This window comes from Triticum aestivum, chromosome 4B (genome assembly GCF_018294505.1).
Source record: "Triticum aestivum cultivar Chinese Spring chromosome 4B, IWGSC CS RefSeq v2.1, whole genome shotgun sequence".
NCBI classification, from domain to species: domain Eukaryota; kingdom Viridiplantae; phylum Streptophyta; class Magnoliopsida; order Poales; family Poaceae; genus Triticum; species Triticum aestivum.
Window position 1 is genome coordinate 187088991 of NC_057804.1, and position 26122 is coordinate 187115112.

The following is a 26122-nucleotide window of genomic DNA, read 5'->3' on the forward strand; positions in this document are numbered from 1 at the left end:
AATTTCTGACGCCGTTGCCGGGGATACATCATCAACATCTATCAAGTACCCACGGACAAATTTTCATTTCCTTATATTTACATTATTTTCCATTTGCCTCTCGTTTTTATCTCCCCCACTTCTAATTTTTTTTAAAAATATTTTTCGTTTGCTTTTTTGTGTGTTTCCTTGTTTGTTTGTTTTGAAACTATCATCAGGAGTGATTTTGGTATGGCAGAAAGGGATGATGGTAGACCTCCTTAAATTGGAAGTTCCACTAATATTGATGCTAAAACTTTTGTTTTGGGACAAGGGAATGTTATATGAAAAAGTGTCATCCAAGAATTCTTTCATTGCGTTGGAACTTTGACTTGTAATGATGCTCCTATACTCAAAAGAACTAAAACTTATGCAGAAGCTATTTCCGCACTTGTTCTTAAACTTGAGAGAAGATTTATTCGCACTCATCCTACGTTGCAAAGATTGTTTTATGAGTTGCCTATTATAAAAGATCCTAGAGCTAAAAAATATAGCTACCGTTGTCCTTATGAATGAGTTTGCTCACATAGTGCGAGAAGCTAGGGAGATCTTTGATTTTTATGGTATGATCTGTGAAAAACCGGTAATAGATGAGATCCTTTACAATAGTGATTATTTATTAAGGTATTTGCTTTGCAATGATCACATCCTTGATGAGAACCTTAAAAAGGAAGTTCCTCCTTTAAGTCTGATCCAACAAGTTTTCAATGATGTTAATCAACAATATTCTTGGATTGTAGCCAGTAATCAAGGGGGGTTTGCAGACAGGCAACTTGCTAATGCTAAAATTTCTATGGATGATGTGTTTCATGTTATATTTGAAAAACCTCCTGATGAAAACACATATATGGAAAAGAAGAAGAAAGTTGACAACACTTGAAACTCTGCATTATGCCTAGCTAGGGCGTAAAACAATAGCGCTAGTTGGGAGGCAACCCAATAGTTATGTTTTAATTTTTGTTTTCCTTTCTGTTTTTCAATAAATATACAATTATGCTACTGTTATGATTGTGTTTTAGTTTTTAAATTAGTGTTTGTGACAAGTAAAGCCTTTGGGATGATTTGGGTGATAGTTGCTTTGATTCTGTGGATTAACAGAAACTTTTGCGCCCAGTAGCAGAATTGTTAAAATTTGCTCAAGCGTGATAAAATTATGAATTTTTTACACATGATTGATATACAAATTTCCCACGTTGTTAATATTTCAAAAAAATTGGAGTTATATAAATATGGTCAAAATTCATATTACTACAGACTATTCTGTTTTTGACAGATTCTGTTTTCGTTGCATTGTTGTTGCTTATTTTGATGAATCTATGGATTGTATCGGGGGGATAAGCCATGGTACGTATAATGCAATAACAAAATATGATTGAGTTTGCAATAGTACTTAAAGTGGTGATTTCTTTATTATACTAACAGATCTCATGAAAGTTTTATTAAGTTTTGGGTGAGATCACGATGGATAAAGGAATAAGGAGTGGCAAGAGACTAAGCTTGGGGATGCCCGAGGCACCCAAGGTAATCCTATATACTTAAGAAGTTCATCCCCACTACTTGATTTTACTAGAACCACAATGAGCCACGTCGTCCGAATTGTTTCAGCCGTTGGTGGAATATAGCTCAGCTTTCTACAGTCGTCCGATTAAGAGTTAGCCAAAATTACAGAGAGCTGCCACCGCTAAGTGAAATAACGCTTCATTCGTTCCTTCTACTCCCTGCTTTCTTCTTCAACCGAACGATATACAAAAGCGCAGCCATTCATCTCTAGCGACGGGTCATCCCCGTGGGTTCTCGACCTAGCTCGCGGTGGAAGCACACCAACTATGGTGGCGCCCCAGTCGGACTCCTCTGCCCCCTCGCATGGTTCCCTCGATAATGCGTCCCTAGGGTGGCTTCGTCGATAGTGTGACCGGTCGTTCCCCATAGCCTACCTCCTTTAATCGATCTCCTTTGTTACTATACAATATCTTCTGGATTTTGGTGGAATGCGTTCATGACGAATAGGACAACAAATTTTATGTTTGAAGTTAGGATTTGACAGTGGCTATGCGTCTGTATGTTAAGTGCGTGTGCGGAAGGTTGAAGACGACCGCAAACTGGGCTAAATGAGAAGCAAAGCAGGGAGTTGGGCTGGGCCAAGTGTCAAATCCAGTCAGCAGCCGCCACGAGCCCTTCTTGATCATGCGCCTTCTGATATTCTGATTCCCCTTTTCACCTTCTCTGATGTGATCTCCATCAAATCTTGCAGCAGAAACGGATGCGCAGTTATTCTCCCACCCAGACCCCTCGGCTCCTCTCCCTTGGGCTTCACTCCCATAAATCCTCCGCCTTCTTTCCATTCAACGGAGCACCGCGTGCTACTCCTTCATCCAGGTACGCCGCCACTCTTCACCATCTTACAGTTTTTACAGCTGCGTACAAGGAGGCCACAGATTTGCTAGAATTTACTTCCCATCCAGGCTTCGCCATGTTTATTATGAAGAAGCTTGGCTGGAGACTCCATCACCATGGGTGTCTATGTTGCCAATAACAAGTAGATGTCATTCGGTTCCCATCAGAATTCAGTTTCTTCTCTCTGCTTTTAATTCGTTGCTACCCTGAACTCCCCCTGTATCTTTTGAACTTTGTTGTATTGACATGTAAGTGCATCCCTGTATTTTTGCTTTCTTCCTGCTTTGTTTGTGGAGCTGTACATGTCTGTCGTCTTCTTATTTTTGTTGGCGCTTCTGCTAGAGAATAGCCAGATTCCACCTTGGAGAGTCAACAAACTTGAAATCCATCGCATTTTGTTGCCTGTGTGCTGGGTGCTGGGCGGACACATCCGCAGCGCTCGCGGTCGCCCAGGGTACTTCTTGATTCCTCCATTCCCTGTCTTTCTTTTTCTTTACTGTTAGATTATTATCTTGCAAATTATTTGTTTTATGTGTTAGTCTCTCTCTCTCCCTCTCTCCCGTAAAACATGACCATCTTGCTAAGATATTTTGTTGGTTCCATTCTGCAGAAAGTGTGGTATGTAGTTCAACAGGTAAGTTCATTTGATTACTTTATGAACTGACAACAATTACATTTCTTGAGTTATTTTACAATAAATCTTTATCTGCTAACTAAACATATGACATTCAGTGTCTATTTATAGCCATTTGTTTGTCAGCGAAGGTAAAAACTTCACTTCCTTTCTGATCTTAAACTACACACAGTTTTTTTGCATGTGTTTTATATCTTTCAGTTTATGTTTATTCTCTTTTTATCGGGTTATGGGATGATACGAAGAGTGTTTTTCTTTTACATTGGGAATATGCAAGTTCATATTTAGTGATGCCACTTGGTAAATATTTTTCACAGTTTACCTTAATCTGATGGGTACATACCTACGATTCATCAAATATATATGATAAATCATACCACGTACAGTGGATAGAATAGAATCCTAATCTCCAACTTCAAATTGGTGACTCGGCTGCAGCAACACTATATCATCCCCAGGCACTTGATTTGTCATTATCATTCAGGGTTTCTGTTCATATAATTCACAAAGTATTAATCTCACATTTTATTTATTTACAATTTCCTGTCGACTACAATATGGTCCTTACAAATCCATCTAATATATGTTTGCGCATTTGAGAGGTGTTTTTGAGCTATGTTCTTCGATCGGTGTTTGTATAGTTCAAAGTGAATCGGTATGATTAAATTAGATTTTTTTTTTCATTTCTTTGGTACACATTAGTATAACGAATCTGGATACAGAACATATAGGATATTTACTTGCAAATTGTCTAAATATGAAAATGGAATCTTACTGTGTACATTTCAATATGGGGCCGAGTGGTTGCTCTGCCCTCTACTGCAATTCATCTTGAAATTTCTTATGCTACTTCACGTTGTGGTGTGTCCATGACTGAATGGCTGACTAGAATACCCTTTTTTTTTATGATATTGCACTCAAACAAACAAGATACTCGTGGTTTTATGAACTCGAATCAACTGATTCTTTTCTACCATTCCGTGGCAACGTGCCGATGGACGCAGAAAAGCACACGTGGAGTATGGGTATGTAGAGGGGACAACATTGCACACAGGATAGCATAGGGAGATCCTGGGATTTTTTTTTTGAGCGAGATCGAGGGAGTTGGAACGGTGAAATACTACAACAGATTCGACGGAAGCTGCAACAGCCATGGAGGAAGAACATAATATTTGCACGTGGAGAACAACCCGTTTGGCGTTCACATCTACTGCGAGGGAGATGCCAGCCACACGACCGTGGGCTATCCAGCGGCACCCATAAAATGTCATGAAAAGCATCATTTGGCACCACGCGTGGCCGGTGAAACGTCACAAACAACATCATTTGCACATTAGGATAGTGGGGATCAGTCTCTTAGGTATATAAGATATGAACATACTATGTTATATAGTCATTTTTGGACCTTTATTATCATATCATATCATATAATCAATGGTATAATAATAAATATTTGTATCTATTTTTATTATTTATTAATTTTTTTCACTGCATATAATTCTACTCATATGGTGCTTCAAGTTCCCGCCGTAACGCGCGGGGTATTATCTAGTATTCAAGGACTCCCAACCAATTAAGCTTGGGGATGCCCCGGAAGGCATCCACTTTTTCTTCTAACGACCATCGGTCATTTTACTTGGAGCTATATTTTTATTCGTCACATATCATGAGTTTTGCTTGGAGCGTCTCCCTCTACTCTAATCTATATAAACTAGGGGTTTTTGCTCTATGGAGACAAACAAGTTTTGGAGCCTCCTCTAGTTCCTCTAGTTCTATTTCTAGTTGGTCCTAGTTGACTAATAAGAGCTAGACTAATCCTCATAATTATAAGTTTGATGTGGTTCTAATCTCCTCCCTCTAATTTTCCGGCGACGATTAGCTCTGGATGGTGAAGCGTTGTCGAATCGTGAAGGCTGCATGCTGGTAACCAAGTAGAGAGGTTGTGCTTTCAGTCTTTGGTTCGAGGGACTATTCGGTTGTTGTTCGCGGGATCATTCATCGACGGTTCGAGGGACTCCAAGTACGACCTACACCGACACGTTTTTTTTGCGCTGCAACTCAGTGACGGTAACGATCGTGATCACGACCCGTTATGCATCTTCATATTGATCTTGAGTGTGCATAGGCACGAACTTTTTGTTTTCTACTATGTTTCCCAACATATCATACATACTTTTGTCCTCGAGTGCTGCAATGGCATGAAACAAGCAGTATAGCAGAAAAAAAATCACACAACTTTGATAACATCTTTTGGTGGATGGGCTTCCAGCCTAGTGGCAAGAGCGCGATAGTGCCTCTTGGCGGACCTAACTTCGAATCCCGTGTACAAAATATTATTTCATGTATTAAAACTCATTGTGTGACACCCTCCCTCTCTTAATTAAGATGTCGTGAGGCTCTCCTCTCTTTTGTTGTTCTAGATTTTTCATAACATCTTTTCTGTCAGAGCACATCTAGAAGGTATAGCGGGAAGGCTTCCTAAGACGTTGTCACGTACACCATGGAAACCTTTGAAAAGAATATTGTAGAGTATGTCGATATATGTTTGCCTCACACCTGTACATCGCAAATCTTGTTTGCAAGACCATATGATTGAGGAAGTTGTTTTTCACGAAGTGCAAACATTTTATTTTGTTTTATTTTCTCTCCTTAGTTTATAGTGCAAAATCTCTTATGCGCTTTATACATTGCTTTGCAAAGATTATACTTGTTGCTATAGCGAAAAATATCTCTTGAATTTTATCACAGCTAGTCACCAAAGGGCTATTTTTTTATTCCCTAGAGGCAGTTTCTTAGCTTTTTATTAAGAGCACAAAGAGAGCAACCTTTTTCCGACAGGGAGAAAGAGAGCAACCTCGTATAACAAACTCTCAACTATTTAAAAATAACTATAGTATATATGGATTATTTACCCTACTTTAGTCCAAACCAAAAAGATAAAGCTCCAACTCATTTTTCTTAAAGCTATTTTTTGATTCTAAAACATTGATGGGCTAGTGCTTATCATACATGGGATGGACCATTGACTCAATGGAAAAGCCCATTCTTGTAGACAATAACATGATTAGACCACAACAAGAGAGCTATAAGCTATAGCGAGATATATCGACCTCTCGCCTCACGCGCATCGCAAGTTGACTGGGTCATTATTGTAGTTATTTGCTCATTATAGTTTGCTCGTTGCATGTTCTCTCTTGCTCCGCTTTGTCCTTTCCCCCTTTTTTGTTTTATTTTGTTTTTCTTTGATTTTTTTTATTTTTAGCTAGTTTTCTTTTGATTTTCTTTATTTTTTGATATAACTTTGGTTTTCTTCATTTTTCTTGAGTTTCACCGTGTTTTTCCTTTGTTTTCACTATTTTTTATTTTCTTTGTTTTTCCTCGCTTCTTTGTTTCTTTCTTCTATTTTCCTTCATTTGTTCAATTTTGTTTATTTCTCTTTATTTTTTCGCCGATTTTCGCTGGATTCTTTCTTTTTAATGTGTTTTTCTTTATTGTTTTCATCGGTTTTTCTTTCCCTTCTCATATATCTTCTTTTTTTCTACATTTTTTTTGTTTCTTTCTTGGTATGGAATTGTTTTTTTAATCAGTTTTCACTGTTTTCCATTCTCTTTACACTTGTTCTTCGGTTTTCTTTTCTTTTTTTCTTTGGTTGCTTTTTCAGTTTTCATTGTTTCTTTTTTCTTTTCTTCTTTTTATTTTCATTCTACATTTTCCGTATAAGCCAGAAACATTTTTCTAATACACATTTAACATTTTTAATACATGTCCAACATTTATTTATACACATTTTTTACCTTTTCAAATGCTTGATTAACATTATTCAAATACAAGATTATTATTTTTTTCTTGCATGGTCAGTATTTTTAAACATTTGTAATGCTGGACTTAAATTTTCTAAATACAAGATTAACATTATTTTTAATACATGGTCAATATTTTTTTATACACATTAAAAAAATTCGAATGCTTAATTATTTTTTTCCAATACTTGTTAAAATATCTTTTTAAATGCTTGATTAACATTTTATAAATACATGAACAACTTTTTTTGAACGTATGTTTTTGTATACATTTTTTATATACATGAGTAACATTTTCATTATAGACATTTGGCATATTTTGAATGCTTTACTAACATTTTCTGAATAAAAAAATTATACATATTTAAAAAAATCAGATACAAGATTAACATTTTTTAATACATAATCAATATTTTTTCTACACATTTAACATTTTCAAATTCTTAAAAAAATCAAATACAAGTTTGAAATTTTTAATGCTTTATTATCTTTTTTAAAAACTTGTTCAACATTTTTTCAGATGCTTGATTAACATTTTTCAATACATGATCAATTTTTTCACACACATTGTATATTTTTATACATTTTTTGTATACATGAGAAACATTTTATTTATACATATTTAATTTTTTTCAAATTTTTGGTAACATTTATTTTCAAATATTTTATGTAAAGTAATTTTGGTAATACATTTATTTATAATATTTGGAAGTATAAACGAAAGTAATAAAAATAAAGGAAAAAATGAAAACAAAAAATGTGGAAAAGAACAAAAAGAACGTGGTCCTGGCATCCCGCACACCTGGGCTGACCCATTTAGGTCTCACTATAAGCGAGACATAGCGTTGCTCAGACTACATGCCCTCCCCGGCTTTCCGTAAAGCAAATGTAGAACTTAAATGTGTAGCTTGCGTCACCGAATATTTGTTTCGATGGTGATTTCTCAAGCACATAGAACTTATTCAAAAATTGTAATCTGTTTTTGCTCACGACTTTGCTTGTTCAAAGGCGTACGTCAAGCCGAAACTAAGTTAGGTCATTCAGTAACAACTCGTTGGGGTATTGTTTGTGAAGATGCAACAATGTGGGGTCCTGAGACTTTGTGACAACCGATGACATGTTGTGTCACTTTTTTGCACAATATAATTGTCGAGGACGAGTGTGAAGGGGCAACCTGAACCTGTGATTTTGAAAAGTCTGTAGAACAAGTCCACATCCTGAACTTATAAATAGGTGCAGATCATATTCTGAATTTTCTGAAAATGCATCTGAATCTTCGAGATCAATAGGTGCACATGAAATTACTCAACGATGTTGTGGAGCATATGTGGACCCACAATGAAAACAAATGAGTTTAATGTTTGAATTGTGCATTTAAAAAATTATGTGTGTGTTTTCACTACGAACAAATGTTATTTATGTGTGATATTCATGTGTATGATGGATGTGCATGATTTGAGGGTTTTGATATGAGGAGTGTGGCAGTCCGGCAACACATTTAAGGAGCCGTGTGACGTTGTCCGGTGTTGCACCCGAGCATATCTGCAGACGTTTATGAGTCGGATTTGCCAAGTAGGACTGTAGACGCTCTAAAAGACTCTACATCTACTTAAAAAGCTCAAGAACATGTGGGTTCTAAACCCTGCTTTAGTGCAACTCAAAAAGATAAAGCTCCCAACTCATTTTTTTTAAAGCTATTGATTCTAAAACATCCATGGGCTAATGCTGATCATACATATGGGCTGGACCGTTGACTCAGTGCAAAAGCCCATTCTTGTAGACAATAATAACATGATGAGACCACAGGCCCTCCCCTGCTTTCTGTAAAGCAAATGTGGACCTTAAATGTGTGGCTGGCGTCACCGAATATTTGGTTTCCATTGTGATTTCTCAAGCACGCACACAGAACTTATTCCAAATTCCTAATTTGTTTTTGCTCACGACTTTGGTTGTTCAAAGGCGTACGTCAAGCCAAAACTACGCTAGGCCATTTTCAGTAACAGCTCAGTACTATGCGACAACACAGTTGTGTACTAGTAGTAGTTGGCTAGCTATTGTTGTCGCGAACACACACACACACGCGCAATAGTTAATGGAAGCGCTAAATGAAGGTAAGGCATGCTACATCATGCGGCTAGTTGCGTCGATGAAGGGAAACTATCCTCACTCCTCAGAGAAGCAGCTTGGTGAGTGAGAAAGAGAGTCAGACATCGGCGAAGATATGGTATGTCTTCGAGTCGCGGGCGATGAGCCTGAGCGCGGCGATGGCGGCGGTGATGGAGAGAACGGTGAAGAAGACGATGTTGAGCCAGTGCCATGACTTCTGCAGCGAGGAGAGTCGCTGCCTGTTGGCGACGAGGTACATGTGGTTGGCGAGCACGAAGGTGAGCGGGAATGTGCTGAGCGCCCCCGTGAGGCTCATGAAGTCCCCCAGGAAGGGCAGCGCCGCCGCCATGAGCGTGTTGACGGCCAGGTAGCCTCCCCTCACCCCGACCCTGAATATCACGTTGTGCATCGCGAACGGGCCTCCCACCTTGCTCCCGAACCGGGTGTCCAGGTACTCGTACATGGGCGACGCAAAGATCTGCATGCATGTCCAAGAAAGTAACGGATTGATGATTGAAATTGCATCTCATCCTCAAGTGAAAAAAAGAAGAGAAGACTTACGTGTAGTGCTATGACTGTCTGGAGGAAGGCAGCGAGGTTGGCAACTGCCTTGATCCACAGGGGCCCAGTGACGTTGTTGAGCAGGTAGGTGGTGGTCTGGTTGCCGTAGGCCCAGTAGCCGATGACTATGATGGCGTAAAGGGGCAGGGAGCCGGCGGTGAACTGGAACCACAGCGCCTTCTCCATGTTCTTCACCACGGGCGCCTGGACGGTGGCCTGGATCTCCGGCAGCATGCCGGTGTTGTAGGCGAACACCAGGCTTGCCGCCGCGCCGATGGTGGTGAACACCCTGCTGGACGGGTCTCCTTGGATGCTGTAGTCCCGAGGCGGATTGCGGAAGCCGTCCTTGAGCGACAGCACGCAGGCTGCAAAGATGTAGGTGAGGCTGAAGATGGTGGAGAAGCCCAGCCAGATCCTCAGGGCCGACAGGTACGGGATCCCGAACGCGAAGAGCGCGCACACGAACCCGGACACCGCGATGCAGTAGGGCAGCTTCATAGCCCCGTCCGCACTCACCAGCAAATACAGCGCCTGCATTTATTTATTTCTCCACCGTGTCAGTCAGTCAGTCAGTCAGTCAGTCAGAGAAACACCAAATCCACAATCATGAAGAGGTTGATGGTACTACCTTGAGTGCTTGCCCTGCTATTATGATGAAGCCTGTGTTGATCATGAAGAGGTTGATGTACTGCATCGCCCAGGTGATCTTGTACATCTTGGGCCCGTAGATGTGGCCGGCGAGGTCCCTGTACCTGATGTGACGCTTGCCGCCGAGCAGGTGGAGGCGGCCGAGCAGCGCGTTGGCGTACATGGACACGGCGGCCGCCAGGAGGAGGCCCACGGTGCCGCCCACCCAGCCCAGCGGGACCATCAGCGAGCCCGAGTAGCCCAGCACGTAGGCGCTGTTCACCCCGGTGGTCAGCACGAATGCCACCTGGTACCATGGATCTGACAAAATTCCATCACACACATATTACTTCAGGTTCAGGGATTCCAAAAGGCCGAAAATATTCAGATCCCTTGTGAAAGTACACATCCTGCATCTCCCATGCATATGCATGTACGAGTACCCAACAGCCAACAGATTCGCACGTGCAAGCAAAGTTACTATAGAGTAAAAGAAAAAAAGGCATCAACTGAACCCATGTGTGTTAATTTGACTATGGCACCGCACTGCACTAGTGTGGTACAGTACACGACAAGGACACAGCTGATGCTGGCATTATATATATGTATACATATTATCTACAACGGACGATGCGGTGGACGCAAGCCTGGGAGAGATGGTCAAAGGATGCATGCATGGATGGATGGATGGATGGACACTAGCATCCCTCGAATTAAAGTCTGAAATGGCTTCAAGAACAAACAAGGCCGGGGTATAGTTAAGGTTTGTGCGGTTGCAACCTAAGAATGATCGATCAAAGAGGACAAAAACCAGAAGATGAACAAGAACCAAGAACAAGAACAAGAGCTTCCTGTTTTCTGTATATGAAAAGGAATTCGGAAGGAGAGAGGGAGCGTACCAACGCCAATCTGGTGTGAGGTTTCATCGGCGACAGGCAGGTCATCAAGCTTGTCCCCGTGCCCATTCTTGGAGGGGTTGGCGTCCACCACGATCACCTTCTCCGCCGGCGGCGTGGCCATCTTGTTCGACCGTCTATCGATGTATATGCTGGAAGGAAGGCAGGCGATCGATCGATGGGTTTGGTTTGGTTTGGTTTGGTTTGGGTGATATATATAGCAGGAGCAGTACTAGCAGAGGGCCGAGAAATGGCCGGGAAGGGACTATGAATGAACTGCAATAGAGTCACAGCTAGCAGGAGGGAGGGGGAGGAGGTCTCTTATAGGGGACGGGAGTCATCGACTAGGACTGATTTCCTGGTCAACAAATAATATATTATTGTGCGTATTTCATGTGCGCCGCGTCCTTCAATTAATTACTCTGATCTTCAATCCTGGCTTGATTTCTTTTAGGGACGATCCTGGCTGGATTTGTGTTTCCATCACGTTTTCCTCTTGCAAACCTGATCAATCATTAACTGTAAAATTAGCACTACATTTATACTAGAGATATCTCGCTTCGCCCTGTAAGATTCATGACATTTAAAGCCTAATTGGTTTGGTGCCAATAATTGGCATACCAATTGTTGAGAAAATTTTGGCTCTTAATTGGTTTGTTAAAAATTGGTTCTTGTCCACCTTTTAAAATGTTGCCAATTTTTTTGACAATTTTTGGTTTTGCCAAATGTTGATGCCAAACTTTGGCAGCGAACCAATTAGGGCATGTACAATGCATAGCCTCAAGGTGATGCTTCGCATGTCATGTAGGATCGGATATGACGTAAAGTAGGTTTGGATAGGGAAGCAGGATCCTCTTCGGGAGGCGGGTGCTTGAAGAGAAAAAGCATGCTTCGGTGACAAAAGCTGAAAAGGTTGGAGTGAAAAGTAGAGATGCATGTGTAGTAGAGTCTTTATTTTTTATTTCTTAATGAGGCATACTAATGATAGCTTGCATTGGAGAGAAAAATGAATGTAGGTGCTTTAGATTACTTTTTGTCATGGGGCATATGTATCCATATGCCACCATTGTACATGCCCTTAGCCTCTTGTGATGTGATATTGCCTATAAACACGCCCCGCTTGCGTCTCTAATTTTCTGCGTGTGCGTGTCATCATTCATTCAATTAGTTACTTTGATCTGCGGTCCCGGCTTTGCTTTGTTTTCCGTCACGTTTTACGTTTTCCACGCGCACACGTAGTATGTATACGCAGCCATCTGCGTGGAGGGGAGTTGCAAAATTCACGGCCCCTTTTTGTCCCATAATTAGTCACAATCACATGAAAGAAAGAAGGGAAAGAGATGCGCACTTGGAGTGTACACAGCGGCGTACTGTATTATGCAAAAGGGGATCCCATCGGATCAACCTCCAATTGCGACGCCTTGATTCCATTCGTGGGCATGCATACCGCCACCCAACTGCACGCCAAACCAACATGGAAACAAACAAACCAAACTCCATCACCAACTTGCGACTGAAGCCAGACCACATTTCTCTTTTCTTTTCGGGAAATCAAGCTCTTCTTATCTCCAACTCCAAGCAAGGAGAAAATGGAAATTGAAGCTCCCCTCTTATCTGCAAGAGCTGGGAGAAAATAGAAAGGATAAAATGTCTCCGTGTGAACATGGTTCAACTGCTCGTCAACATCATCCCATTCTATCATATATATTCCGATATGCTTATGTGTATGTGTATGTGCTGTGTGCTACTCCTTTACACGCTAGGCTTGGGCTAGCACAAATTGCCTTGTGCCTCTTGCATAATTGGGTCGACGCACCCCGCCATACACCCCCGTCGCGCCACGCTACATAATTACGCCTTTCATCACCATCGATCGACATTGTGCTTGTACATACATGTAGTACGCGCGGGCCTAGCTAGAACCCGTGCGGTATCTGTCGAACCTTTAGAGCACGGCAAAACGGACACGCGTCGGATCAGGGGACTAGTCTGTGAACACGGAATTGAAAGTTTGTCACCGAGATTATCCCTATACATCCGGCCTCAATTTTTTTTAAAGTCCACACACTTTAATAACCATGCAGTCTCAAAATGGTTTAAATGTTCAAATGCACCAATAGTTCAAACTTTAAAAAGTTCAAATATTACACTTCAATATCGTTGTTCTCTTTAACTGCCCACAGATGCTTAAACAAATCTCCATTCAATTGTTCATGAGTTGCTTGATGCCGAATTTGTTGATTCATTTGAAGAAACTCTTCAAATGCGACTAGATTCTGGTCTGAAATTTTGATATAATCACCCATGTTCTCAAATTCAAGATCTGGGATAGCATCCCCACCCCCATTTTCCACGATCATATTGTGCATGATCACACAATGGGTCTGCATGATCACACAATAGGTCATCACGTTCCACAAGGTCTCTGGATCCCATTATTTAGTAGGTCCACAGATAACTGCAAACGTACCTACAGAACTCCAAATGCCCTCTCAACATCCTTTCTAGTTGCCTTTTATTTTTAGGCAAAGTGAGACTTTTTCTGGCCAATTAGATTAGAGATGGTGTTGACAAAGGTAGCCAACGGATGATAGATAGAATCAACCAGATAGTAATCCATGTTGTATTCATGCCCATTGACAATATAGTGGCAAGGAGGAACTTTTATTTCTGTCAACCTAGCAAATAAGGATGATAGTTGCAGCACATTGATGTCATTGCGAGACCCTGGCATGCCAAAAAAAGCGTGCCAAATTCAAAGAACATGTGATGCAACTGCTTCAAGAATGATGGTAGGCTTCTTAACATGATCCTGATATTGTCCTTTAAAACTTTTGGGCAGTTCTTCCATTTTTCCAATGCATGCAGCCAAGAGATCCGAACAAACCTGGGCTCCCTTTTGCTTCCGAGATTGCCCAGATCCTCTCGGTGTCTGTCACAGTCGGTTCTCTCAGGTATCGAGGTCCAAACACCTCGACTACGACACTTGTAAACCTAAAAATGACATTTGCTCTCAGACAACCGTAGGTACTTGTCCCACGAATCAACGGCCGTGCCATATGCAAGTATCCACAATGCAGACGTGCACTTATGGTAACCAAAGAATCCAATCCTTCCCACGGAGTCCTTCTTCAAGATGAAGTGGTCATGAAAGGAACGGATGCCATCGTAGAGATGATCGAAGATATTTTTACGCATCTGAAAGGGCCGGCGAAAATTGCCAGCAAAGAGGGCATCAGGGCAAAGTAGTTGCCCATCAGCGTCAAATGGTTGTGCACCCGATTACGGTTGAGCACTTGATGACCCTTTATCCATCCCTTAAATTCGAGAACATGCTCCTCCGCACGCTCCGCGTCTACAAGGACCGCCTGCATCGCTGTCTCATCGGTGTAGTCCTCCTCGTCGGACGACTCAACATAGTGCTTGTATGTACTCCATATCCGAATCCATTTATTCAAAGAAGAAGGGACAAAAAAATTAGCGCAAACATTTCACTGAACAGTTGCCGGGCACGGTGAGTATCATAGGAGCAGATGGTACCTGCACGGCGGTCGGAGCAGAGATGTGGAACGGGGGCGAAGGAGAAGCTGTGTGCAGCCCGGGTGTACCGTAGGAGGTGACGGACTTGTCGAGCTCCAACAGGGGTGGGGGCAGTGGGGGTGGTGGAGCAGCGGTGAAGCCAAGAGAGAAAATGGAAGGAGAGATGGGAGGATGGAGGTGTGCGGTCCGGGAGTGGTTTTGGTGGGGTTTTGGGTGGGCCGTGGGTGCCAGAGTCCTAAGTGGCTGCTATCCGGACTTCCACAAAGCCCCCTTCCCCCTAACTTTTGTCTCGGGTTTACGACAAAAAATGTGTATCGACCGCTCGGCGGGCCGATATAGGCCCGCGTTGGATGGCTAAACACGTTCAGACCTTGCAGTCCAAACGGTCGCGGGCGGTTTGTGAGTCCACTTTGTAGATTCCTTTTCCGTAAATTATTTTTCAGGATGGTGCAAATAGCGTGGTACTCCCTCCGGTCATTTTTACTTTGCATATAAGTTTTGACCGAAGTCAAAGTATCTGTACTTTGACCAAACTTATAGAAGAAGAAAAATCCACATTCACAATGTTAAATCAATATTATTAGATTCATTATGAAATGTTGTTTCATAGTATATATATTTAATATTGTAGATGTTGCTATTTTTTAATATAAATTTGGTTAAAGTTTGCAAAGATTGACTTACCACAAATTTAATACGTGGAGTAAAAACGACCGAACGAAGTACCATACAACACTAATGTCCTGCCGCTGTGGCAGCGGGGCGCCGTCTTCCTCATCGTATGCTGGGCAAGCCCGGTACTTGTGATGTCTTGGCTTCCCCCAAGGAGAATGGGCATGCTGAGGATCCCCTACCCGAGTGTGGGGCGAGCGATCAGGCCACTTGTGAATTGTGATCGAGGATCAAATGAGCTATCCTAGGGACCAGTACTACTATTCACTTGTGCGTCCTCTGGTGACGTAGTAGTAGTACCGGTTAGGCTCAGGACCAGCTCTCACTCTCTTCTTTTTCTCTCGGTCCCGCCCTTCTTGGAAACTACTGTAAAAGTCATACTATTTGCGCATGCTCTAGGTGATTATCGACATGCATCTATACAAACCAATTATCAATTGGATATAGAAATCGTTTCATGCGGCTGTACGTGAATGAGATATTCCATTTCGTCTCCAAAAAGTCGTAGAAAAAAGGTTGGAGTGCATCTCAAAGAACCTTTTTATACATACAGTGTGTGGACTTGTGTACACGCTAGTCTATCTAATCATCGACTTTAGTGGGAATCTAAAGCGCGCTTTCGAACCAAGAATTCAAAAAGGAGCTCCCGGAAGGAAGAAGAAAGAAAGACGGATGGGACTAGCGTGCTAACAAAACGGGCCGACTGATCCAGCCCAACTATAATTGATTATGCCCATTTTCGTTTCTGGTATAGTAGGCAGGCGTACCTGTACTCACTTTTTGAAAATCATCCCGCATCCATTGCCACGCGTCATCGCTCTAATTTGTTTATTTGTTTCGATTCGAAAAAAAGGAGGGTCCAATCTGCTTGTGTAGACTAATAAATCACAGCTAGAAGATATTAAAGTGGACTCTACTCCCTCGAGAAGATTTCTAGGTTCAGTTGCTGTCTCTTGCGCTTGGACCAAAGATCCATGGCACAAATCATTTTTGTCAGAAACAAAAAATTATGCTAAAGACAATTAGTGGCGGAGCCATAAAACTTGTGTCAGTAGGGTCGAGTGCTGTTAAATCAGATTAGGAAGAACCAAGTCATTGGGAAATAGGATTTTAACATGGACATAAATAATCACCAATTTAGCAGGCTCGTTTTGATAGCCGAAAAGTCATACATGGGAACATTTTTCTCCTCACCTAAGAGAGACTACGACTCACGCGTATAGGGTTCCCCCGCTTCCTGTCGGTGCCACTAACAATCTGCCTTGTCTTCGGTGGTCTTAGGTTCATGGAGCCGTGGTGGATATCAGTGGAAAATAGTCCTATACGACCTGGTCTCACGCTTCATCTCATAAGACCCTTGCTAGAGGATGCCACGTGTACTTCTCCAATATTGATGCACCCCTTCTTCCATGGTGGCTCACAGTCGTTCCTAGCTCACTCATCAAGTTGAATAGACACACGCAGATCCACCCGCGATGACTGCTGCGACAGCCGAAACTGTGAGACAAGCTTCTATTGCTTTGTATTCAAATCATTTGTCCGCCGTGCCTCTAGCTGATTAACTGTCGCCGCATTAGGTGCAACCGCTTCTCACTCTGAGCTGCCGGTCTCACCTCTGCCAGCCCGCTACAGGGCAAGAGATTGGCGGAATCACTTCCATAGCCGCTACTAATAAACCATAGCTATTGAACCGAATGTGTCCAATGTGTATATTCCTGATCCGTATTTTGTCTCTGTTGTTTCGAGATTTGATGTTTAATTGATGAAGCCCAAGAAATCCGGCATGCCCGTCGGTGCACTAGACGACTACCTTTTCTACGGTGTCGGGCCTGCCGGCGAGGGGCACGAGGCCATGTAGGAGACTGTTAGGATTCATGGGGCTGGACGCTCGAGGCGTGAAGTTCGGGAACGAGGATTGAGGAAGAAGGGATGCATCAAGATTGGTGAAGTACACGTGACATCCTCTAGAGTGGGTCTTATGAGATGAAGCGTGAGACCAAGTCATATAGGATTATTTTTCGATATCGATCCTTGCGATGGGAGGGCTCAGACTTCGTTTTTAGGTGTTTTTTTTAGTTTGAAGGGTTTGTGTCCATCTAGGTAGGCTGTCGGGCCCGTGGGACTGGTGGTACCCAGGACCGTTTGCCTGTGGCCTAGGGCGCGGCTCCAACAGAAGGACCAGGCTGGCTCACTCCCAGAGCTTCATGGGCAAGGCCCCTGCGAAGCGCCCCCCTCGTGAGGTGCACATCAGCAAGCATCATCAGCAACCTCGTGAGGCGGCTTCCCGAGGCCCTCTGCGGAGGCGTGCAAAGCAAGGATTGTGCCGCGGAGTCGTGCGGTCCTGCATCTTCACGTGGGTGACGCGCGCCGCGATGAGCGATGCCAGGAGCCGTGCCAGCAAGCGTGGGTAGGGAGGCTTTCCTCTTTCATGCTAAGAGAGCAAGGACGGCACACCTGTTCCCAAAGAAATCCCTAAAGGTTACTCGTTTGGTGCAAGAAGACCAGGAGCGGGCTTGCTAGGACGGAGGTCCTCACCGAGCCCACCCACGTGTCATGGTAGAAAGCTTTAGCAGGCCAAAACCACCTTTTGTCAGGATAAGCTGTACTCATGTTCCCTTCGAATTGGCCATTGTGGCAACACTTCCCGCCTTGTGTTTTCGGGGAAGAGGGCCAAGGCTAGTATAAGATAGGGCAGTCAGCCACCATAGTAGAGGATTGGATCCCCCGGAGCCAGCGAGACCCCACCTTTGTACTCTCTTTCTCATCCTCCCGCACGAGGCAATCGATCCAAAAAGCAGGAGTAGGGTATTAAACCGCAAGGTGGCCCAAACCTGCGTAAATTGTCATGTCTGTCATTCATCTTTCCCTTGGCTTGAGCACACCGGAGGATCATCGCGAGGCAGTGAGCAGTGAGTTGGAGCTCGGCGAGGTTTTGCACGCACACCCCAGAGTTCAAACCTTTCTTGGGTCCGTGGAGCCCCGATCCCGACATTTGGCGCGCCCGGTAGGGGCGTGCCGTCGTTCTTCCGTTTTGCTTCGATCGCTGCTCTACTGACTCCATGGCCGATGCTCGCCATGTTCATCCCCAGCGCCGAGCAGCCCGTGTCGCCCAGACAGAGCCCGCGAGCCATGGCGGCCGCCACCACTCCGCCTCGCCCGCGAGCCGTGGCGACCGCCACCACTCCGCCTCACCCGCGGCCAACACTGCCACCGACCCAGCCGCCCACGAACAACATGACTCATCCCCGAACCCTTCCGAACCTGGCGTGACGGCCGCACCGCCACGCTTTCACTCGCCGCTACTACGACTTCATCTTCCCACGCCCTTCATGGACCGATGAACGCACAGGTGCCCTATTCTTGGCGCATGAATTGCTGAGTTACCGCCCAGCCAACGAAGGCTACAACGCTTGGCTTGGTCGCATCATCGAGCTCGTCAACGTCGCGGGTGAGGCCCTCACGCCCTCTCAGTCGCTCCGTCCTCCGCCGTCTCGCGCTGGGGACGTGGCGCACGACGCGCCTCCGCCTTCTCCCCCGCGCGGTGCCAAACCCCGGCATGACACATAGCTGCCCAACCCGCCGCGTGGAGCGTTGGCTCGGGATGAGGCCAGCTGCCAGATCGTCTATCGCGCGTTGCCGGACGCGCACGTGCTCCTCGAGCAACGGCAGCAGTGCCAACACCGAGCCGTCCAAGAAGTCATGTCGGCTAGCCGCCAGAATTGCCCCGCCCTCGCGCGCAGAGCCTCCTCGAGCAACGTCGGTTGCCGGGCCTTCACTCACGAGTTGCGCCGGGTGGTTTGGCCCGTCAAGTTCAAGCAGGAACTGCCCCCGCACTATGATGGCATCCCTGACCCCACGGAGTTTCTCCAACTCTACGCGCTGAGCATTGAGGCGGCGAACAGAGATGACAAGGTCATGGCGAACTTGTTCCCTGGCCCTCAAGGATGGCGCACGTTCCTGGTTCATGAACCTGCCCGAGGAGTCAATCTCTTCATGGGGCGAGCTTTGCGAGCTATTCGTCGCCAACTTCAAGGGCACCCATGATCGCACCCTCGCCATGAACCACCTGCGGCGCGTGAAGCAGCACCCTAGCAAGACCCCCCGCAAGTACATTCAGCGCTTCAGCCAGGTGCGAACAAGATCCTGCATGCCTCAAATGAGGCCATCATCATGGCATTCACCAACGGCGTCAAGGGCGTCCGCATGTGCGAGAAGCTCGCCATCAACGACAGCCTAAGCACGACACTTGAGTTGTTCAACCTCGTCGACAAGTGCGCCAAGGCCGAAGAGGGCCGCCTCTTCCTCCACAATGACCCCAACGCAACGCACGGCAACGACAAGGCCAAGGTCATGGAGGTCAAGCGCAAGGGCCCTACCGTGCTGGCCGCGGAGCCCGAGCAGAAGCGTGGCCGTGACCATGGTGATCCCAAAGGGAGCAGGCGCCTGTTCTGCGTCTACCACAATGTGCATACGCACAATACCGATGACTGCCAGTAGCTCAAAGCCCTTCGCGACGAGCATTTAGGATGCCGCCCAGACTGCAACAATCGTGGCGCTGGCCGCGGAGGCGGTCGCGGGGCGGCCGGTGGGACAACCGCAACGGCAATCCACGTCAGGTTTGGCGTGACCACCCTCGTGAGGGTAGCTGGCGTGACCAACCTCGCAACAATGCATGGCGCGATCAGCCTCGCGAGGCACGTCCTCAGGACAACGCTGCCCTTCCGCCGCTGCCTCCACCATCCCGAAGGAACAATAACAACCAGCATGACGAGGGGGCTGGGGGCTACTAGGAGCCTCGCGCTATAGCCTGCATCCCCAGCGGAGCTCAGGCTCATGCATCCAACCGCCTCTTCAAGCAGTTCTCTCACGAGGTGAATGTTGCCTTCCCGAGGCTTGAGGCTGCACGGATCCTCAAGTGGTCGCAGTACGCCATCACCTTCGACTCCAAGGACCACCTCCTATGCTCGGCCACCGCCAGGGCACTCCCCATGCTGTGCACCCCCACCATCAGCAATGTCGCCGTCACCAAGACCCTCATCGACGGAGGCGCCAGCCTCAACGTGATATCCATCGCGACCTTCGAGATGCTCCAAGTGCCCTACGACCAGCTGACAACCAGGCCCTTCTCCGAGGTAACGGATGAATCGACTACTCCCCTGGGGCAGGTGCGCCTTCTGGTCACCATCGGCACTCGTGACAACTACCATATGGAGCTCATCGACTTTGACATGGCCCACGTAGACCTCCCGTACAACGCCATCCTAGGGTACCCCGCGCTCGCCAAGTTCATGGCAACAACCCACCACGGCTATAATGTCCTCAAGATGCCTAGCTGCAGTGGTATCATCACCGTCACCTACGACGAGAAGGACGTGGTCTGGTCCCTCGAGCATGCCTACTGGGCCACTGCGGTTGAAACTCCGACGGTGAGAACATCGTCGCGCCTCCTGAAGCTACCCCCGCAAGGAAGAAGTAGCTCCTCCCCAAGGACCGCCCCGATGCCAAGAAGAAGTCAGCAGGTGGCGACACCCAGGGCTCCACCCTTGCTGTCGGGGCTTGCCTTCCTCCCACACAGGAAGGCGTGCCCGGTGCCCCCCTTTGGTAGGCTCGGGGGCTTCCTCCTAGAGAGCCTCTGAGCTGACCAGTGTGACAAGGGAGGTGCTCAGGCACCACTTGCAGGCGTGCTTCGATGCACGCCCCCATGAGGAAGGATCATGGAGCCAGAGGAGCAAGAGAGTTCATCACCCATGAGATCTACAAGCTGTGGGAAGTTCGGGCCATGCGGGGAGTGCATCGCCCCGCGCGCCCCATCAATCCAGCAGTTACCCCCGACGTGGGCAGTGAGTTGCACGTATTCGTCGACATCGCGGGCCTCAACAGGGCCGGTTCCCGTGACATCTTCTGGCAGTCTCGCGTCGGCCAAAGTAGGGGTGTCGCCACCAACTATGTCTGCATGCCCTTCGGCCTGCTAAACATGGGCGCCACCTATCAGCGGTTTATGCAACTCGCGTTGATGCCTCAAGAGGCGTCAGGCCAACGCGAGCCCCCGAGGCCTCGGCCTGCCGGCCCCTGAGAGGTGGACCTCCGTGACATGCTTCACCAACTACCCCGACGCCCCCGCAACATCATGATTGCCAAGTGACTTTGTTTTGTTCATTTGAGGGCACCCCTCGGGCTGCATCATCCTTGGACCGGCCAGGGTCTGTCCCTGCAGCCGTGACCTCTTTTGGTTGTGTAAGAGATTCTGGTTATCTTTTGGTGAGTTATGCAGTTTGCTTAACCTCGTACCCGGTGCCTCACCACCATCGAGAGCGCCCCACCCTCACGACCTCTCTCCTGCCCGTCCCATGAGCGGGGGCTAGGCACAACGCTTGTGGTTGGGTCCGTCCCTGCAGCACTGACAAACCCAAGCGATCGAGCTCTGGCTCGCTGGTCTGCTCATGCGCATGTTACCTCATCAGGATCCTTGGTGCCTTGTTTCCTCATGGAACAGCCACAAGCGCATGGCGAGTGCGTCGCCTTAGTGCCGTAAAGTTTTGTAAGTGTGCAGAAGCTAAGCTCTAAAGGACCTGAATGGCTGCTCAAAGGGCCTTGCGCGGCAAAAACTCCAGGGATCAAGTCGTGGTCCGCCAAGCGTCACCCCAGGCATAAGCTAAGTCGAACAGCCTCATGACGCACCGCTTTCATTATTTGAGTCTCTCTCTCATAACCTAGGCATATGCTGCTCTCCTTTTCCACGCAAGTTGCTTGCACGTCAAGGGGGGGGGGGTTCCTTGAGAATCACGCCTCGGGGACCCTCAATAGCTTCTGGAGCCCCTCACCTCCTGGCCTTGTCCCAGGCATCTTGACCTGACATACCAGCGACGGTTGAGGCCCGCTCGAAGACTGGGTCTCGACGACGCAGAGTACCTAGGCATACAAGGAAAAGGGGACACCACACGAGGGAACCTCGGGAGGGGGCACATGCGTCAGACTACAACATTTGCTAAGGCACAAAGGGAAGCAATTTTTCACGCACCCCTCACGGGGCTGCATTGATCTGTCGCATGATAGAAGGCGGAACAGGAAAGAAACTGTCGGGAAGACGCCCCTTCGTGCCGCATGAACCTCTTGCGGGTTGCGGCCGTCTCATGGCGCGTTTCGAAGAGCTAAGTTACCACCCTATGCGGCTTCGCGGCCCTTCCTCTCATTTCTTCCTTCCGTGACTTCGCCCTAGGTGGAAGCCTCTCCTCTCGTATGAATCGCTTGCGCGTCAAGGGGAACCTCGTGAGCACCACACCTCAGGAGCTCTTACCGGACCTCGATACCCTAACCTCTTGGCCTTGTCTCAGGCACCGCTACCTGACATACCAGCAACGACGAAGGCCCACTCGGGGCTGGATCCTAGCGACGCAAAGTGTTGGTGATCGCGAGGAAGGAGGGCAAGCCTGATGAGGAGCGTTATAAACAAGCTTGTTCCAAAACAACATTAAAACTTAATGCATGAGAGCCGCAATTCTTCTTACATGCCCCCGCGGGGCTGGGATGGTGCATTGCAGGAAAGGAAAGACAAAGCAAAAGGAAAGGACCGAGCCCGTGCAATCCCGCTCCCAGGACTCTGACTCCGGCGTTGATGCGCCTAGTCAGAGTCTTCCTTCTTGACGCGGAGGCGGGGGGATTCGTCAGAATCGTCGTCGCTCTTGGCTTCCCCGGAGGAAGTTGCACCAATGCTGCTGCCGTCACCATCGGAGGAGCCACCGCTGCTGTCGTCATCACTCTCCATGCAGCAACTTAGGTGGTCGCTGGCCTCCCCGAAGGTCTTCATGAAGAGCGTGGCAGCCCCATTGTACTTGAAGTGGAGGACATGCCCCTCCTTCAGGCCACGTGCGAGGGCGAACAACTTCCATCCCCGCTTCAAAAACATGAAACCAGAGGGAGTGAACTCAGTCACCACCCAGGAAGATCTGTTACAGCAGTCGTCCGGCTGCAGTCACAGGCCCAGGGGCACGCGCTCCACCATTTCCTCCGCGAAGGAGTCCGGGAGCGGGAGGCAGGTACGGGGCTGGCTGTCCATCCCCATGATGAACTCGCAGTCAGTGTCGGTGAAGTGGCTCCACGGCCGGGGTGGTCGGGTGGCCGCGCCATTCCTCTTCCCTCAGTCATGGCCGCCTTGCACCCCGCGCCCGCGTCCGCGGGCTGAGCTCCTCCACGGCCTCCTGGGTCGGCATGGGTCGACAGCAAAGGGCGTTTGTGCCCCCCGGGGGGCGCCCCTGGCACATCGGTGGGCGTGCGAGGGTGGCCTCGCCCCCTCGCCGGTGTTAGAGCTTTCGCCTCCTTCATCGTCGTCTTCCCCTTCTTAGCAGCAAAGAACCTCCACACGGGCACCATCGCAACTACAATGACAGGCAGAAATGGAAGGGCAAGAGCGGGAAGATGAGCCAACAGCCCTTCCCCTTGCCCTTATATAACGCACGGCGGACGGCTGGCTTGGGCCGCCTTGCCTTCGGAAGGCAGGTGTGGAGCATAGGAAGAGCAATAATGGCCCCGCGCCACGCGCATGCTTTATGTCAGCCCGGGCAGTTGTCGAGGCGTCATGGAGAAGTGGGGGCGTCCATGTCCTGTCGTGCGCCACTCATCGAGCTTGGCCCGCGGACGATTAGGGCCCGCATCGTTTCGCGCGCTTCCTCAGCGGGCGGAGTCATGCACGCCGCGGGCCCGGGGGCTACTGTCGAGAATGTGGGACTGGGGGTACCTAGGCCCGTCTGCCTGTGGCCCAGGGCGCATCACCAACAGAAGGCCCAGGCTGGCCCGCTCCCAGAGCTTCATGGGCAAGGCCGCCACGAAGCGCCCCCCTCGCGAGGCGCACATCAACAAGCATCAGTAGCAGCCTCGTGAGGTGGCTTCCCAAGGCTTCCTCCCGAGGCCCTCCGCGGAGGAGTGGGAAGCAAGGATCGTGCCGTGGAGTCACGCGGTCCTACGTCTTCACGTGGGTGACGCTCACCGAGCGGCGCCAGGAGGCGTAGGTAGGGAGGCTTTCTTCTTTCGTGCTAAGGGAGCAAGGATGGCGGAGCGGTTCTCAAAGCAATCCCCAAAGGTTACCCGTTTGGTGCAAGGAGACCAGGACGGCGGGCTCACCAGGACGGAGGTCATCACCGAGCCCACCCGCGCGTCATGGAAGAAAGCTTTAGGAGGCGAAGAACACGTTTTCTCAAGATAAGTTGTACTCTTGTTCCCGTTCGTATTGGCCATTGTGGCAACCCTTCCCGCCTTGTGTTTTCAGGGAAGAGGACCAAGGCTAGTATAAGATAGGGCAGACGACCACAATAGTAGAGGATCAGATCCCCCCGGAGCCAGCGAGAACCCACCTTTGTACTCTCTTTCTCATCCTTCCTCGCAAGGCAATCGATTCACAAAGCAGGAGTAGGGTCTTACACCGCAAGGTGGCCCGAACCTGGGTAAACTGCAGTGTCTGTCGTTCATCTTTCCCTTGGCCCGAGCCGTCGGAGCATCGTCGTGAGGCAGTGAGCAGTGAGTTGGAGCTCGGCGAGGTTCTGCGCGCACACCCCAGAGTTCGAACCTTTCTTGGGTGCGCAGAGCCCCGATCCTGAGATAGGCAAGACGATTGGGGCCGCTTCCTGAAGATGGAATAAGGTTCTCCCCACCTAGTTCCCGTCCCGGCAATGCATCTCGTGTCGTTGGAGGGCGTCTGAAGGTGCATCTCTGGCGGATCTCACGGGATTCGGTCGGTGTTTGTTACCGATGGATCCGTGTGGATCGGTCTCCGTTCGTTTGTGTTCGCGTGTTTATACATTGGATCCTTCTGATCCACGTGTCTCTTTATCGGTGACGGTTGTTGTTCTGATGCATTGGTCCTTTGACGCCTTAGCACTATGATTTCCTAACTGTCTATTGATTTCCTGGCTCCTTTGAATGAGGGGCGATGACGTCGCACCTTCAGCTCATTCCAATGCTTGTAGTTGTCAGTAAGTGGTCACGTCGTAACAAGAATAATCACCAAAAATTGCACCGTGCTCCGTTTTGAAAAAAAAAGTTACACTGTTCATTAGCAAATTAGCACTACATCTGTGATGGTAGGAGGGTCAGGCCTACAGGTCGTCCCTATCTCCACCACTGAAAATAATACTCCCTCCGTTTCAAAATGTAAGTCTTTTTAGAGATTCCATTATGGACTACATACAGATGTATATATACATATTTTAGAGTGTACATTCACTCATTTTGCTTCGTATGTAGTCACTTATTGGAATCTCTAAAATGACTTATATTTTAAAACGGAGGGAGTATTATGCAGCTGTACTAGAATGATCCACAGACTATATGAGATAGGCAGATAGCAATATAAGAAAGAAGATACGTGCATGCATGCGCGCAGAAGAAATCAGAGACGGAAAAAACGCAGAGATCGATCGGCATGATTATGAAGGATAGTCGGAAATGACGGAAAGAGAGATATATGGAGAGAGAGAGAAAGAGAGTGCGATTGGATGCGTGTACGTACCGACGCCAATCTGGTGGGCACTCTGGTCGTCGATGCCCATCTGATCCGGCACCTCCTCCATCATGGCCGCCATTCCTTGGGGTTGATCGATCGGGTCCGGCCGGATGTAGAACTCAACTCAGCAGTTCACTTGAATCAAATGCTAGCAATATTCGATGGGGTCCGGATGGATCCAAATCGGCTCGCCATTCCTTGATCGGGTCGTGCCGGATGAACTCAACAGTTCACTTCCAAGTGACAATTTCGTTGTTGGATCCAAATCAGCTGGCACAAATTCGATCGATAGGAGAAAACGCGCGGCGGCACACCATGCATCGATCGGCCGCGTTTATGGGTTTTGCTTGGTTGACAGCCGGAAGAGGAAAATGGAAGGGAG

General features: G+C 47.5%; 1 protein-coding gene across 2 annotated transcripts; it reads right to left on the minus strand.

The window, feature by feature from the left end:
• Positions 1 to 8512: 8512 nt before the first annotated feature.
• Positions 8513 to 26122, minus strand: LOC123091745 (probable proline transporter 2). Of its 2 annotated transcripts, none has more exons than XM_044513361.1 (4): positions 25747 to 26122; positions 10142 to 10461; positions 9514 to 10044; positions 8513 to 9430 (listed from the first exon to the last, which is right to left on the minus strand). In XM_044513361.1, exons 1-4 carry the CDS (start codon positions 25817 to 25819, stop codon positions 9050 to 9052), a joined length of 1305 nt encoding a protein of 434 aa, XP_044369296.1. In that variant the 5' UTR covers positions 25820 to 26122; the 3' UTR covers positions 8513 to 9049. The 2 variants fall into 2 exon arrangements, with proteins under 2 accessions (XP_044369296.1, XP_044369295.1); XM_044513360.1 differs by lacking the exon at positions 25747 to 26122 and adding an exon at positions 11040 to 11342.

Excerpts from the sequence above, each read along its gene's own strand:
- LOC123091745 (XM_044513360.1), bottom strand. The coding sequence starts at position 11,160 with ATGGCCACGCCGCCGGCGGAGAAGGTGATCGTGGTGGACGCCAACCCC. Across the intron at positions 10,045-10,141 it reads TAGCAGGGCAAGCACTCAAG|GCGCTGTATTTGCTGGTGAG; the intron begins GTAGTACCATCA and ends AAATAAATGCAG. Across the intron at positions 9,431-9,513 it reads AGACAGTCATAGCACTACAC|ATCTTTGCGTCGCCCATGTA; the intron begins GTAAGTCTTCTC and ends ACATGCATGCAG.